This window comes from Alexandromys fortis, unplaced genomic scaffold (genome assembly GCF_014885135.2).
Source record: "Alexandromys fortis isolate MF-2015 unplaced genomic scaffold, M_Fortis_MF-2015_v1.1 scaffold_28, whole genome shotgun sequence".
Lineage (NCBI taxonomy): Eukaryota > Metazoa > Chordata > Mammalia > Rodentia > Cricetidae > Alexandromys > Alexandromys fortis.
Window position 1 is genome coordinate 1,138,548 of NW_026067901.1, and position 16,880 is coordinate 1,155,427.

The following is a 16,880-nucleotide window of genomic DNA, read 5'->3' on the forward strand; positions in this document are numbered from 1 at the left end:
GCCGGCCAGTCATTTAACACATATAATTGAGGACATGGCAGATTTTCTTTGGAGGCAAATGTGGACAACCGCCACAGGAAGCGTGTTCTCATCACCCTCCTGTTTGCACAATGCGGGAATGTCAGCGGGCATGCTCCGGCAGCAGCTGCCAAGGAAAGCCACACCTTCTTCTACCATGACTGTCTCCCACAATGTAGGAGGCAAAGAGCGGCATGTCAAAACCATTCTCTGAAGTGATTCTTGCTTTGTCTGCTTCTCTTTTTCTGTATACCCGTTGGGTATTTTCCATGGAACTCTGACACAGCCTATCTTCACTCCTAACTAAAGGCCTTCACCAAAGAAGTCACCTTTGTCAGTGCCCAGGAGCTCTAAGAAGCCCGGGTGGCTACGGCAGCTGTCCTCTGCGGCTGCAGAGAGAGCAAGGCCGGCTGAGCATATGAGGGCCTGCTGCGCTCTGGCAGAGCCGGGCTGGGGGAGCCACATCGTTGCCATAAACACCCTGTGGTGAACCACCTCTCCAGCTCTGTTTATTTTTGTACATAAACCTGGCCATTAGGTTCAACAAACGTTTATTAAACATCTGTGCTATATCGAACCATAGCTGAGGCCAAGGGCAACGAGAGGAAATGCTCATTCACAGCTTTTTAAATCCCAAAGCCCCGTTCAGCTATCTCACCCGAGGCAGCCTTGCGAAAATCAAACGCAGCGCCAGGGTATCCCACACCTGCACGGCCGGAACCTGAAGGCTGAGCTCTGAAGATCACAGAGCCAAGAAACAGCACTTGGGACCCAAATCCAGGGATTTTATTCTTTAGTGGTCATTTTCACCACACCACCCTATTGTTAGCCGCTGCTATCTGGCACTGACTACAGGGTGTTTTCTGACCCAGGGTGCATGCCATGAGAGACATGTCTTTCTTGGCTTATAATTCTTTGTTAAGGTCACAGAGATGAGGAATCTTGAGGTTACTTAATTCCTTTTGTTGTCATTTATTCAAAATGGGATGGCATGTAGCCCAGGGTACAAACTTGCCACGTAGCTGAGGCTAGTCTTGAACCACAGACCCTCTTGTGTCTGCCTCCCAAGAATTGGGATTACAGGCGTGTATCACTATGCCCTGCATCATCGCGTAGCTCCGAAATATTTTTCTACCCTTGATTTCTTAATAGTTTCTCCCAAATTATATTTTTACTTTCATACACTTCCCTTTGTCGAGTGAGATATTTTGTCAACAAAACGAGTAAGAACTAAAGTCCTGCACGATTCTGGGGCGCTCCAGCTCCTGGTCACAGAGTTGCATTCTCTGCGCTGCGTCATTGCCGATATTTATTTCTAATCTCACTACAGATTCCTAGAAGAGAGCAACCACATTATAGTTCTGGGAGTGGGGCCAAGACTAACAATATTTGCTGAATGGAATTTAAATCATGGTTGGCCCTGCTACTCCCTAAATGGGAAACATTAGCACTAATGGTTAAGCTTGAAACTTGAGTAAGAAAGACCAGGGTAAAAGAGGAGGTACGTACCTCTCTGATCTTGGGTCAGTTCACCAGCTAAGCCCCCGTGGCTCCTGATAGAAAATGGGGGTTTTAAGAGCCACTGCCTAGGGTCCTTGTGGCAGTTCAGGGAGCGGCGTGGAACGGAGTGAATGAAGTATTGTCTAGACCGCGTGCACTCGCTATGGCCACTTCCTGTGGTCTTTCCAGAAGCCCTTCTCCTCGGGAATGTGATGTTACATTTCATTACTACAAACTCAAAGGTCAGAGTTCCACAGCCAATTATCCATGGAGCATCGACCACAAAGGCCTGTTTGCTGAAAATAACTGGAGGAGCATTGTGGTCACGCTGGCTGTGGACCAGCGAGGTCTCTCTTCTCGCTCAATGCTATCTTATTTCACTTGTGGTAATGTGAGCTGGTGAATGGTGTTTGCTTCAAATTAGATGTTACTTTAAATAACCACACCTGCCTTTTATAAAGCCATGATAATTAATGCTATAGGAAATCCCCAAACCTGGGAGCTTTGAATGTTACCAGTGTGTATCAGAATGAAAACAGTGACTCCAGGTTTGAGGATATAACAGCATTTAGGAATTCAATGAGATGATCCTTCCAGGCTAGTGATGAGCAAAATGAAAATTACACCGCTGCCAATTTTGCCTCAGACCCTAGATAATCATAATACTTCCGAACATTGTTTCAGCACACTGAGTTTTTAAAAAATGTAAAGTTTCTTTCTTTCTTTCTTTCTTTCTTTCTTTCTTTCTTTCTTTCTTTCTTTCTTTCTTCTTTCTTTTTGGTGTGTGCATGTCGTATTTGTGTGCATGTTCTTGCAGTGTGTTTACCCATGCATACATTCGTGGAGACCAGAGGTGGACACTGAATGTCTCCTCGGTAGCTCTCTACCTTGTGTTTTGAGACTGGCTCTCTGACTGAGTCCAGAGCTTGCAGTTCCCCTGGACTGGGTGGTCAGTGAACCCCCTGGGACCCACTATGTTTGGGGAGTGCTGGGGTGACAGGCATGTGGCTCTAGTTCTGTATGAGGTTGTGCACATCTGAACTCATGTCCTTACGCCTGAGCAGGGAACATTTTATCTACTGAGCTATCTCCCCAGCCCTAAGAGCTTTTAGAAGAAAATTCTTCCTGGTGTATTTCATCCCCAAGGCTGAATTTGGAAAATGAAAGAAAAAGGACAAAGAAAAGGGGCATAGTGATACACGCCTGTAAACTTAGCAACTGGCCAGTTGGAGGCCAGTTTGGGTTGCATAGCAACAAAAGAAGAAGGAAGAGAAGGAGCAGGAGGAATAGGAAGGGGAGTCGCAGAAGAAGGAAAAGGGGAGGAGCAAGAAGAAGGGGAGGAGCAGGAGAAGGAAAGGGGGAAGAAGAAGCAGGAGGAAGAGAGGAAGGGGAGGGGAGCAGAAGAAAGAAAGGGGGAGGGGAGCAGGAGGAGGAAAGAGGGAGGAGAAGTCTATTTCTATCAATGCATAATTGTGGCAAAGAAGAAAATCATGTTACAGACTTCAGGTTTCTCACTCCAGCAGATTTATTCTTTGAGCAGAAACCTTCATTTACCAGCGAGATTATGAATGGCATTCTCTGGTTCGCCTCCTCTACCTTCTAATCCTTCACGGGATTCACAGTAATTTCATGATTAGGGATAAAGTCCTTAAATATTATTATTATTTTTATTTTTTATTGAAAAACCAATGGTGACTTGGGGATAGGGGAGCATGTGACCCTCCCAAAGGTTGGATGACAGATGTGCCATGGGAGGGGACTCACAACTTCAACCAAGTGAAATTCAACCAAGGATGTTGTGTCCCGACCTGGACCTGGGAATGCAGACTAATGATCAGAATCTGCTTCCATCACACTGGTGTGCCTGTCAGGGCATTTATACAGCACTATAATTCTCACACTAGTGTGCCTGGCACACTGTAGGTGCTCAGTGTGTATCTGCCAAATAAACAACTGTGGTGCCAACAGAGGTGACAGCTGTTGCCCTCCCCAAGACAGGGGCTGCTTCACTGCCTGCTTGAGAAGCATGGGGGGGGGGGTCTGAAGAGGGTGATTAACCACGAATCCGCACTAACCAGAAAGTCTAGCCAGCAAGAACATTCTGTTGTATTTTTCACATCATAAAAGAATTGTAGAATAATAGAACATATAGATAAGTAAAGTTGTATTTTAAGTACCACCGATGATGTAGAGATATAATTTGTTTACATAATCTACAATTCATATATATACCTACATCTATTTATTTTAATAAGAATCAGAATTGTACCATTTTGTAATTTTGATGTCAATAAATATTACACTTTTATTATTCCACATTATCTTAAATAGCAATAAAACAGGGCTTCTTAACCTTTTCCACTGGTGACCCATTTTTGTCCTATACATTATTACAAAATGACAGATATAGGTATGCATGTGTGTATTAAGATAGGTGTACAAACTGAAAACATGCTGAAATAATTTTTTTATTTTAAAATAATTTTAGTGTATACTTTTACTATTATTTATTAAATAATAATTTATTATTATTGGAGATGAAAGCAAACTTTCATTGCACTAAGATGAATGTGGTTTATTTTTACAGAAAGCATTAAATCCTGGGGCTAGAGGGATGGCTCACTGGTAAAGACTATGTGATGCTCTTGCTGAGGACCAGAGACCAATGGTCATTTCCCAGTACTCAGGTTGGATGGCTCACAACTGTCTGTAACTCTATAACCAGGAGATCCAGTGCCCTCTTCTGGCCTCCAAGGGTACTTGCTCTAACAAATACATGTACTTGAATGCATACACACACACACACACACACACACACACACCATGTGCAATTTAAAAAATAAATGAATCTTCAAATCATGGCAAGTATTTGATGCAGAAGGACACAGCATTGTCAATGTTTTTTTCTGAGCTGACTGATATTTTGATTTTATAGTCACCAATGATGATAACTAGTTTGCATAAATACGTAACACAAAATGGCAGAAGTATGTTTAGGCTATCTCAGAAATTGTATCCTACTCCTAAGTCAATTTTTGCTTAAAATTTTTTTAATAAAACACTAGTCAGCATTTCAAACAATATCATTTAAAGACAAACTAACACAACATAATCCAAACATACTAATTCAATTATCTGTAAGCTGAGGAACAATGGTAGAAGAATATTAAATGTCTGCATTTTCCATAATTAGACCATCATGTTTCTATAGAAGCAGAAAACTTTGTATAACAGTAAAAACACTGCAATTCATAGCATACTATAGTCCTTAGTCTCAGCTGAGGTATCCTGAGCAGCATTCATCAGCGCTGCCTGGCATGTATGCATGCTGTATGTTCAGAACCAAGGCTGCAGTGACGTCACATGATACAACACAGGAAAGCACTGGCAGATAACTGTCAGATTCACTGCATATTAATTCTGAATTAATTTTTGGTTGTTAAATGTTCAGAAAGTCTTACTGTTGCCATTTTTTTCAATCCTGACATTCAGTTACTCACCCTCAGTCACAACCTACAGCTTAAGAGACAATAACACCAGATGTATGCATGCTAATTTGTTTACCCACATGCCTGCCACGTTAGAAAAGATGCTGCAATGAGGATGTGATATGCAACCAGAGCTGAATACCTAAACCAAGTCTGGTGAAGCACCTGTACTCCAACACTCAGAAGGCTGAGGCAGGAGGATCTGGGGTTGGAGGCCTGTGTGGGCTACATAGTGAGATCCCCACCAGCAAGAGCTACATACCTAGACGTTGTTTCAAAAAAAGAGAGAAAAAAAAAACATTCAATTATTTGTAAAGGACCGTACTTATGTGGCTTTTGTGGAAGAAGCCAGAGACAAACACCAACCACTTCAGAGCCCAAGAAGGCTGTGTGCTCAGTACATTAATCAGCAACACACATGAAAAATTATGCCTGGACCTGTCCCAGTTAGTCAGTACCTGTTGTTTACCCAGTCAGTGTCCCCGGCTTGAGCAACAGAGGTTGCACTGGATAGTTTGTAAGTTTGAAGAGCCTTTAGAAGAGAGCACTTGTCACAGTCTCAGCTAATCCTTAAGGATTTGGAGGATGTTATGGGGATGCCGCTGAAGACTCAATCTTAGAGTTCTGAACCCCATAGTACTATTAGAGTTCTATTATCACACAGGGGTCTAATACTTTTGGAGTTCAAGACTCTGGAAAGATGGGATTGTACCCTCTCCCCTTTTTATGTTCAAATAGAGCTAAGACAACTATGCAGGGATTTCTACAGGCTGGTTCCAATGCCACTCAAACCTTGAAAGGAGTGAGTGAGTGAGTGAGTGATGTCATACACAGAAGGCAGGACCCCATTTATGGACCTAGCCAGAAAAGGTAAATCCCTAGAGATGGAAAGTGGGACAGTGCTTGAAAGGGCAGGGAGGGTATAGCAGCTACTTTTCTTGTTATGAAAAACCCTGGCAGCAAGTACTTAAGGGAGGGTCTTTGGCTTACAGTTCAAGGTTTCACAGTCCATCGTGTTGGGTAGGCACCCTGGCAGAGTGTGAGGTGTCTGGTCAGGAAGCAGACAGTGGCAGGCAGGGGGCCCAGGCTGTGAAAGCACCAGGTCCTCCAGCTAAGCCCTACAGCTAGGTCTGCACCCAGCAGGGTACCAGATGACCAAACAAAGAGCCCTGGGGGAACATTTCACATTTAAACTTCAACAGGGAGGACCAGGGAGGACTATTTAATGGGTATTGGCTTAGACAGTGATGCTCAGTACATATGACTATAAGAATACTGAAATTTGAACTTACAATTTAATTTAGGACAAGCTAAAGTGTATGTTAAGATGTCTAAAATGGTGACTTTTCTCTCCAGTGATTAACAACAACAGGAATGAAGATGAACCCAAGTGCGTGGATACTGCTTCAGGGGCGTCATCCTGGGCTCTCTCTGGGGAGGGGACGTGGCCGGGAAACCATTTCCAGTCAACTAGAGGCTGCTTCCAGAAGAGCAAACTGTAGACTGACACGTGCCTCCTGGAATCCATTGTAGTTCGAATTCTAACTGGTCAGCAATCAGGGGGTGAAAGCTGAAGGATCGGAGAAGCAGAGCAACCAGCCACTAGGTTCTTACCTCTACCAACACTCAGAGCAAATGGCCATCCTGTCCTCAGACTGCATCCTCAGACTGCATCTCAGGCTGCACGGCTCCTCAGACTGCATTGAGCTCGTCTCCCACTGTCTTACATTCCTCTTTCTTCCCAGCCATATCACTCCTGTCTCCACCTCCCTAGGATTAAAGGCAAGGGATCCCAAGTGCTGGGGTCACCTTTGTGTGAGCTGTTTCTCTTTTAGACTGGATCAATTTCATGTAGCTCAGGTGGCCTTGAACTAACAGAGCTCAATCTATCCCCCCTGAGTCCTGGGATTAAAGGTGTGTGCCACCACTGCCTGGCCTCTAATGGCTCAACTCTGCACTCTGATCTGCAGGCAAACACAAACAAAATATCACTACAACCCATCAACCCGTACATGAACTGAGCTGGAGTTTGAGTCTGTCCTGAATATAATCTCCAACAATGAGGGACGCGGGACAGAGTGCGCACGTCGGACAACTTACACCAACCAGCAAGGGCCAGTCAAGACCAGAAAATGCTGCAAAAGGTGGGGGCACTTCTGGGGCTGGTGGGCAAAACCATGTGTTTCCTACGGGTAGACACTCGAGTAAAACCTCTATAGTAGCAGAGAAGCGGAGGTTAGGGATGAAAAGGGTATTAGAGAAGCTGGCTGGCCAGCTGAGCGCAAGGGCAAGCCTTGGAGCCAGTTCTGGCAGATGAGCTGGCTCGCCCCAAGACCCTCTCCTGGGGGAATGTGGGAAAGGTGCTCTTGCTTTCACAAGTTCTTATTTCTAATGCAGTCAATTATAACAGGCTTCCCCATGGGGGAAACTCATTTCCCAAAACGCCTCCACCTGTCCCAGAAAGGGGCCACCTGCGGACGGGGTGTAGCCAAGGCAAACAGCAGTTCCATCTCTGTAGCTATGGAAGAAGTTAGCTCCCACCACGGCAAAACTGCAAACTGGTCATGGAAGCATGAAAACAGAGCACACAGACTAAGTAATGGTCAGCAGACCCCAGCAGGGTCCAAGGCTAGCAGCACCAGCAAGGCTCACAGCACCAACAGCTGTCAGGGCAAACTGCCAACAGTCAAGGTCAACAAAGATGAACGGGGGCTTCATAGCTGGACCACTCCCCTGGGAGAGCATCAGGGGAGCAGCATGTGGTCATCTCCCTAGTTGGGCCAGGGACAAGCACAGAGTGTGGACTCCCATTGGCTCAATTTGAGAAATGCCCAGAGAACGAACCAATCACAACAGAATGCCTTCCGTCTTCCTTTTCGTTTCTGCCATCCTATAGAAAGCCCCTGGACAAACAGATCCGTGGGTTTCCCCTTTTTTGGATCCTCTCCTGAGCTCTGCTTTTGGTCAAGGAGTTTAATCTTCTTTAAGCTGTATCTCTATAATAAAAAGTTCCCTTCCATGCACACCCTTCTTGTCTGTGAATTTCTTTCCCAAGTTTGTGGGACAAGGACCCAAAGCGGAGCCTCTGACTCGCGAAGTTCTGTGTGACCCTTGGCGTCCAGTGCTCTCACCTAATATGAGAACCCTCGGTCTCAGAAACACCCCCTTCCCGTTCAGCTATTATGAGTGCTACCTGGTAGTGAGGACTCCATGAGCAAAAGAACAGAGTGCTACAGGTGCGAGAGTTAGTGAGTGTGCGTATAAACACACACACACACACACACACACACGTGTGCACATGCGAGAAAAAGAGAGACTCACACACGCAAACAGACACACAAGAGAATGAGAAAGAGAGACAGAGACAAGGAGGGAGTGGGGAGAGAGAGAGAGAGATTTCACTGGGTCACAGAAAATGTGCTAGAATCAAAGGGAATGAAGGAGAGGACATGAAAACCCCACACAGGAGAGAAAGCCCTACTGAATGGCTGTTATTAGTAAAGATGACTAACTGCAATAGCTAATCTTGCTTGTCAACTTCACTGGATCTGGAACAAACTAAAAGGCAAGCTTGCTGGGCAAAGCTGGGAGGAATTTTCTCGATCAGGTTTCTGAGATGAGAAGACCCAGCCTCAATGTGGGCAGCACCTCCGCGCAGCAGCTCAGATGAAGGCGATCTGAAGGCCTAAAGGCTTTGCTTTTTGCCTGCAGGCTCTTGCTCTTGCTGGCAAGGTCATCTACCCCACTCCTGCCACTACAGCTGTCGTGTTCGGTTGCTCATACCAGAATGCGACTTCTTCAGGCTTCCAACACGGACTGAAGAATGTACTCAACAGTGGAACAGGGAATCCTCTAAGCCTCCAGCCCCAGGCTGGGACCGCTGAGGCATCCAGCCTCACAGACTGCACAGCTACCAGGTTCTATGTCTCCCCAGTGTGATGACTGCCGGTGACGGACGACCTAGACAGCAGTGTAAGGCAAGGTAGGGAATCTCCTTTTAATATATATATCCATTGTATTAGTTCCAGTCCCCCAGAGCAGTCTGATATACCCCTGCCACAATAATCTCTTGTCTTTGATCGCTAATTCTTTAAGCTTTTTAATATAACCTGAGAACTTGGAAACCACAGAGCTTGAAGGACCAGGGACCTCATCTCGATCACCACCTCCAGCCAGGAGATGCTTCCGAAACCAGAAAGACGCTCCACGATCACACCCATCTCAATGCACAAGATTCCAAAGCCACGTGTCAAAGGCACTTCCTACTATCCCCTGGAGTCATTCTCAAACGGTCAGAAACACCAGCAGATAACACCGCGTGGACGAGACCAGAGGAACACCCGTCTGTCCTATTTTAAGGCACCGAGACGGCACCCGGCCATCTGCCTTGGTGCTCATTCCAAGTTGGAGGAAGAAACTTCTCTGTTCTGTTCAATTTAAACTCAAGACCATTTGAACACATTCCATTTTCAAACAGTTTGGAGTGCAGCCGTTTATCATCGGGTTATGGGACAGTGTCACGCTGCGGGGTGGGTGGAGGTGGACAGTGAGTGAGATGCTGTGTGCAAACACAGCTCCGTCTGGAACATTAGAGCAGGCGTGCGCCTTCGCTGGGTGCATTAGGACTAGGTCAGTCACAAGGGACACAGGCACAGTGCAGAACCGTTCGAGCAAAACCAAGGGGGACCAGGAGGGAATACGGTTAAACAAGAAAGGAGAGCGCTAGGACACTCTCAGGTGTTTCTCAGCTCCCCTACGTTTCTTCCTGCTTTCAGACAAGCTTTATGAAGTGTCAAGGGTAAGAAGGAGGAGACAGACGATCACCATCTAGAACGGGCTCCAGATTTTACCTACGCCAGCCAAGTGTTGGACAGCAGTGACCATGACAGAGTATACTGTGGCCTTCATAGAATGTTCCTTAGAGTGGAGAGGGGGTGCTATGGTTTGGATATGATTTGAGTCTGTATCCCTCCCCTCAAATTCATGCAATAGAAGCCTGACCATGTGTGGCGATGTAAGAGTGCTGGGACTTTTAGGGGGTGGGGCCTAATGCCAAATCATTAATTCATGAAGGGTCACCCTTGGAAGGGATTGAAGCAGGTTTCAAGGGACCACAGATGCTAAAGGTGTTATAAAAAGACCAAACTTGGCTCCTGAACCTCTCTGGCAGGCTGCTCCACTTCCTCTCTCACCTTGCTACCATTCAACCACCACACTGTGAGCGCCATGGGAACCCACGCAGAGGCAGAACTAACCTAGGACATCAGCCTTGGTAACCGTGAGCTCAGTTACATTTCTCTGGAGAAGAAAAACGCTGTTTTTGGTATTCTGTTAGAGCAACAGAAAATGGACTAATATGGTGGGGATCTATTAGAAGATAAAGATTAAAGAATGCCTGAAAAATAAAACTGTTACCTTCCACAAAATAAGGCCACACCTTTAGCCATGGTTCAAGTCATCTTCCTTGTCTCCATGCTAGTAAATTCGCCCCTTTCACAATTCTCTTGCTTCTGACATACGTGGGTGGCTCAAAGATCAGGTTGCAAACAGCCTTGCTTAGGAGTCTGGGTACAACTACTTTACGCTATGGGGTGATGACATGCTACTTCTGCCAGCTGCCTACAACTACAACGTAACTTCAGCTATTTTTTAAAAACAACCATTTTAGCTCATTCTATGCTAAGCACAGGCTATTTCCTTCCAATAGGATGTAAGCAAACTACTGCAAAACCCGGTCACTTATTGGCACTCCGTTGATGACCTGATTCTACTCCCAGGGTACACTCAACTTTATGACCATGAAGCCTTCAAACCCAAGATTCTTTAAGAAGCCAGGGGGTTAGGTCTAACAGAAAAGCTTAACCTATTTCTCTGGGGGCGTGAAGAATGCACTTCTTGGAGCGCACTAGGCTGGGCGCACTAGGCTGGGCGCCTGTGGTAAAGTCGATCTTCAGTGAAAGAGAAAACAGCATGAACCGAGTTGCTCTCGCTTGGACACACTTGGATACACAGTGCTATGCCAGAACCAGTTCATACACAGGTTAACACAACACACTTGTACGGGTCCACCAGATCCATGCCAAAAACTCACTCGGGGAGTTTCCACTAAATTTAAGGTTGCCTGGGGTGGGGTGTGGGGAAGGTGAGGTAATCATTTAGTTTTAAGTAGAATTAGCAGTCATACGCTCTGCCCCCACTGCCTCCCTAATTTTGTCGGCCTTTCATTGGTTCCCTGTCCCTTCTACTGTAGTTGGCATGTTTTTGTAGGGACAGTAATTTATTTATTTTAATCCGTGTGCAGCGGCCAAATGGATCATTTGGCTCAGTCAAATCACGTCGTTTAAGCCTTAAACAAAAATGGATTTTTAATCGCAAAGCTCACCAGCCTCAAGCTCTACCTCATTTTCACATGGCCTTGTCCAGTTTACCCTTCCCAGCATGCTACCTCAGTCGACTGGAGCCTGGTGGCTGCAGGGCCTCTAGGGGACAAGTCCTTCTGCGTAGCCACCCCTACCGGATTAATCCTAGTCCCTGCAGCTGCCAGCAGGACTCTGGATTTTTGTTTGTTTATTTTTTTTTTTTTTTAGGCTAATGCCCTTATCTTTGCGCTCCAGCCGGAAGGTCTCTTGAGCCTTCTTTCCTGCCCCCTTGCTACTAGAATTGGGCCCGGTGCCTCGGGCTGCCTTTTCCGAGTTAGGAAAGGGCTCGAACTTTCCCTGGGAACCGAGGGGCGTCCCCGCGGCGCCTTAGCATCTCCCCCCCCCTCCGCCCCTCCCCGCAAAACCCCGGTGGCGCCGGAGGAAACGCGCTGCGGCCCTCGCTCCTGTCCTCCTCCTCCAAACCCCGGGCGGGAACCCCAGCAAGCACCCGGTGCACAGCGCCCGCCAGGCCCCTCGCTCGCCCCAGCCCCTAAATCAGGATCTGAGGTCGGGGTGGGGTGCCACCTGCGGGCCGCCACGCGCGGGCTCCGGTGCGCGGCTCCCCGGCAGACTGGGCGGCTCCCTACCGGGCTGGGCGGCTCCCCCGCGGGTGCGGGGCGAGGGGCGCGGGGCCTGGGGGTGGCAGAGTCGCAGGCCGCGCTGCGGTCCCACCCGGCCGAGAGGCGGCGCGGAGCCCGCACGGGGCCGCCTCTGCGATTGGCTGCACCCCCCCCCTCCCGCTCCGCCCGCCGCGGCGCCCGAGGAGCGAGGACGCGGGGACCCGCCTCCCGCCCGCTCCCGACCCCGGGCGCGCGGGATAAAAGGCGGGCGGCGGGCGCGGGAGGCCGGGCCCTGCAGCCTGCGAGCGCCACCGGCGGGCCGGCTTCACCCGCCGCCCACCCCACCCCGCTCCCGGCGCGCTCGAGCCCGAGCGGTACCTGCAGCCGAGCGAGAGCCGAGGACACTGCTCCACCGCCGCCGCCTCCAAAGTCGCCAAAGTTGAGAGGCTGCCGCCCACCGGGAGCAGGAGGGAAGGTGCGAGCGCGCGGGGCTCGAAGCGACCCGGCGACGCGCGGAGCTGCCGAGCGCACGACCGTCGGCGGCCTCTCCCGAACCGCGGCGACTTCCCAGCGCTGTGAGTGGTCGGCTAGACCGACGGCTGGCTAAGTATTTCCGTTCAATTGTTTATGGGATGCGATTGTGTGTTTTTGTGTTGGTGGAGGGAGTTAAGGCAGAATGTGTCCTTTTTAAAAACTGAGTTTCTGATAGTGAGACGGTTGCATTGAGAGAAGGTACCTGGAAAGCCTACAGAGTTGGAGGAACCAAGGAGAAAAAAATGCATTTAACAGGCTTTTTTTCATTCTTTCTTCTTTTGGCTCCCTTGTTGGAAATGAAAGTCATTTCCAAAGTTAATTGAAACGGAACTAAATGAGGAATAACTGAGGGCTTAACTAGTGGTAGTTAACTTGTACTTTCCTCCCTTTTTAAATATTGTTGCCAGATTGGTGGGTGGCTGAACTGGTGAGAAGCGACTGGAAGAGACTGAGAGGCGACCATAATGTCGTTAAGGTTCCACACACTGCCCACCCTGCCTGGAGCTGTCAGACCGGGTTGCAGAGAGCTGCTCTGTTTGTTGGTGATCACCATGATGGTGAACCCCGGAGCCTCAGGAATGTGTCCCACGGCTTGCATCTGCGCCACTGACATTGTCAGCTGCACCAACAAGAACCTGTCTAAGGTACCTGGGAACCTTTTCAGACTGATGAAAAGACTGGATCTGAGCCATAACAGAATTGGAATTCTCGATGCCGACTGGATCCCTGTGTCGTTCGTCAAGCTGAGTACTCTCATTATTCGTCACAACAACATCACCAGCATCTCCACGGGCAGTTTCTCCACGACTCCAAATTTAAAGTGTCTTGACTTATCATCCAATCGGCTGAAGTCGGTGAAAAGTGCCGTGTTCCAGGAGCTGAAGGTCCTGGAGGTCCTCCTTCTCTACAACAACCGCATTTCCTCCCTGGACCCGGCAGCGTTCGGAGGGCTCTCCCACTTGCAGAAACTCTACTTGAGTGGGAACCTCCTCACACAGTTTCCTATGGATTTGTATGTGGGGAGGTTCAGGCTGCCCGATCTGACATTTTTAGATGTTTCTTATAATCGAATCCCTTCCATACCAATGCACCACCTAAATTTAGTGCCGGGAAAGCAGCTGAGGGGCATCTACCTTCATGGAAATCCGTTTGTCTGTGATTGTTCCCTATACTCATTGCTGATCTTTTGGTACCGTAGACACTTTAGCTCCGTGATGGATTTTAAGAACGACTACACCTGTCGCCAGTGGTCAGACTCCAGGCACTCCCGTCAGCTGTCCCTGCTCCAGGATAGCTTTCTGAACTGTTCTGAGAGCGTCATCAATAGCTCCTTCCACGCGCTTGGCTTTATTCACGAGGCACAGGTCGGGGAAAGGCTGGTTGTTCACTGTGACAGCAAGACTGGTAATGGAAACACTGATTTCATCTGGGTTGGCCCGGATAACAGACTGCTGGAGCCCGATAAAGACATGGGAAACTTTCGTGTGTTTTACAATGGCAGTCTGGTTATAGAGAGCCCTGGTTTTGAGGATGCTGGAGTTTATTCTTGTATCGCAATGAATAGGCAACGTCTGTTAAATGAAACTGTGGATATCATGATAAATGTGAGCAATTTCACCATAAACAGATCCCACGCTCATGAGGCGTTTAACACGGCTTTTACCACACTCGCCGCCTGCGTGGCCAGTATAGTCCTGGTCTTGCTTTATCTGTACCTGACACCGTGCCCATGCAAATGTAAGTCCAAGAGACAGAAAGATGTGCTGAATCAAAGCAGTGCCCATTCCTCTGTTCTCAGTCCCGGCCCCTCTGGTGATGCCTCCACTGATGAACGGAAGGCAGGTAAAAGAGTGGTATTTCTGGAGCCCCTGAAGGATACTGCAGCCGGGCAGAACGGGAAAGTGAGGCTTTTCCCCAGTGAGACTGCAGCCGAGGGCATCTTAAAGTCCACAAGGGTGAAATCTGACTCAGACTCAGTCACTTCTGTGTTCTCAGACACACCCTTTGTGGCATCCACTTAATTGTGTGCCTGTGTTTATCTGGTGTCATGATTTAATCTCTTCCTTATTTAACTTCGTGTGGTCCACAAAATCAGTAGCAGGGCGGAAATTGTTTTGTCTTTTGAGATAAAACCAAATGGTGTCTTAAGATGGTTGCTAGGAAGTGAAGTTAAAGCACACCGGTTGCTCACTGTGCTGGGGAAAGGGGAGGTTGATTTTGAGAGTTTAAATTCTGGAAAATAGCATCTTAGCCTTCAACATCTTTGATGATCTTAAAGCAGAAGGCAATGTGACTGGCCATGATCCTCTTGTCAGGCTTTCTTAAAGGGAAAACGAAGCTATATATTTTCATTCCTTAAAAATAGAGCCTGTTAACTTACAAGAAACAAAGTTGAGCTTTTTTTTTTCTTTTTTTAGAAAAACATCAGTGACTTCTTTTCATCTTTAAAAGATGTAGAAGGAGGAGTCGGGTATTTATAAAACATAAAGTTAGTTTGGAGGTTTTCCAGCCAAAAACCATCATTTCAGACCAGAATGGACAAACTCTGATAACACGCACGGGGTTGTGTCACAGCCTGTGGAGTGTGGAGTAAGCAGTGGAAAGGGGGTGCTTGTTGGGCTGTCTCCCTTCTCTGTACTCCTTATGCTGTGCCCCGGTACAAGAGCTCTCACTGGGAAATTAAAGGTGTCATTATTTGTTGCCAAGAATGTGTGTCCCTATCCAACTGTCTGAGCAACACTAAACCTTCGCTGTAACAGGCTTGTTTGTCCATCTGCTTGTGTATCTGTAAACTCTTAAGTTACATGGACTACTCAGTGGCCACAAACGTGCTGGACTTGGGACATTTAAACCAGTATAAATACATACGCTCTGTGACTTGATGTTTCAGTTGCCTATTTACAAATGCAATCTGCTGCCATGTTTTATGTGACCGGATTGTACTGTTTGTGTGAAGCACTGTCACACGGTGCACACGTTGTGGCAAGGGTCTCTTCAAAAGTCTTGTGACTACCGTAGGGACTTTATTTTTATAGAGGGATAAAACAGCTTTAAAATATCCTAATCCGATATTTTCTCTCTGTGTCATAGTTTATTCTGATGTCATGTATTCCAGCTAGGCTTGGGAGAAACTTAAGTTCTAGTTTTAGGACAAGTGAGTACCTGGGAGAGCTGAGTATTCCCACATCTGCCAAGAAATGGTCATCTGCCTCTCTGGCACTGGAACAGAGGGTTTGGACCAATTGATGCGTCAGCTTCCTTCCCATATTAAAATCTGGTTTCCTGGCAGTGCTAACTGTCAGCCCCAGAGTCACCCTGGCCTTCTAAACCTGTACCCTATGCCGAGGGAATACAGAGTTAGGGTGGACATCACTGACAGGTCAGGATGGACCAGCACAACACCAGAGCTCACAAGGGTCTGAGTGAAGGAGATTCAGAGAGACTCATGGGTTGGGTATGACCAGTGGCTGAGGGACAGGAAGAGACGAAAACCCAGGCTCAGCATGCTCACTGGAGGGACAAGGGGTCCAAAAGAATTGTTACCTTAAACACTTGTGGGTATGAAGAAAGAATAAAATCAGAAGCGGGATCAAAGGCAGAGGGGAAGCCGATACACATCTTCCTAGGGAATGCTGGGCGTGGTCAAAGTGAGATGTTCTAGAGACAGAGATGAGGAAGGAAGGTTGACTGGCTCACTGGGAAAGTGGTTCTCGTAGTGGCGGACTCAGGACAGCTCTCTGAGTGCTGTCTGGCATTCTCTGTAGCAGACTGGTTGTCAGGGAGTTAAGGAGCAAGTGGTTGGGGAGGGCCTAGGGAAAAGGATGTGGAATGGGGGCTCAGTACTGTGAACACAGGGTTAAAAATGACCATCCGGCTTCTCAGATCCCTCATCCTTCAGAGGATAGGATCCTTCAGAGCCATGTTACCAGCAAGCATTTTATTGTGGTTGCAGCTGTTTACGTAAAGATGTGTGGAGCTGGTGTAACCACCGGGGCCACCTTCTCTTCTCCCTTCATATTTAGATCACAGCAACCACTAAGGGCACGAAGGTGTTGCCTCTCAGGTATGATGGGGCTGGCGTCACTCTGGCAACAAAACTGAAGAGGGTCCCTAAATTGCATCTCATCCGGATGAGACCCGTAAGGGCTTCTTCCAGCTGCTGATTCTAAGAAATAAGTGTTGGGCTTGGCAGGGAAATGGGCAGTTCTGGGAGCGGTGATGCCATACAGTCACGGCTTCTTCTAATGCCCAGAGGCCAGATTAGGGGTAGGATACACTTAAATAGAAACCAAGGTACTGTTAGTCAGAATAAAACAACAAATAATCCCAAGTTTTCAAAACTCTCCATTTCAAGGAAACAC

The 16,880-nt window shown here is 47.7% G+C and overlaps 1 protein-coding gene across 2 annotated transcripts; it reads left to right on the forward strand.

The window, feature by feature from the left end:
* The first annotated feature begins 12,421 nt into the window (after positions 1 to 12,421).
* Positions 12,422 to 15,588, forward strand: Amigo2 (adhesion molecule with Ig like domain 2). Of its 2 annotated transcripts, none has more exons than XM_050129883.1 (2): positions 12,422 to 12,560; positions 12,927 to 15,588. In XM_050129883.1, exon 2 carries the CDS (start codon positions 12,984 to 12,986, stop codon positions 14,538 to 14,540), a length of 1,557 nt encoding a protein of 518 aa, XP_049985840.1. In that variant the 5' UTR covers positions 12,422 to 12,560; positions 12,927 to 12,983; the 3' UTR covers positions 14,541 to 15,588. The 2 variants fall into 2 exon arrangements, with proteins under 2 accessions (XP_049985840.1, XP_049985848.1); XM_050129891.1 differs by having other exon boundaries at positions 12,445 to 12,592.
* Positions 15,589 to 16,880: the final 1,292 nt, after the last annotated feature.

Excerpts from the sequence above, each read along its gene's own strand:
- Amigo2 (XM_050129883.1), top strand. The coding sequence starts at position 12,984 with ATGTCGTTAAGGTTCCACACACTGCCCACCCTGCCTGGAGCTGTCAGA.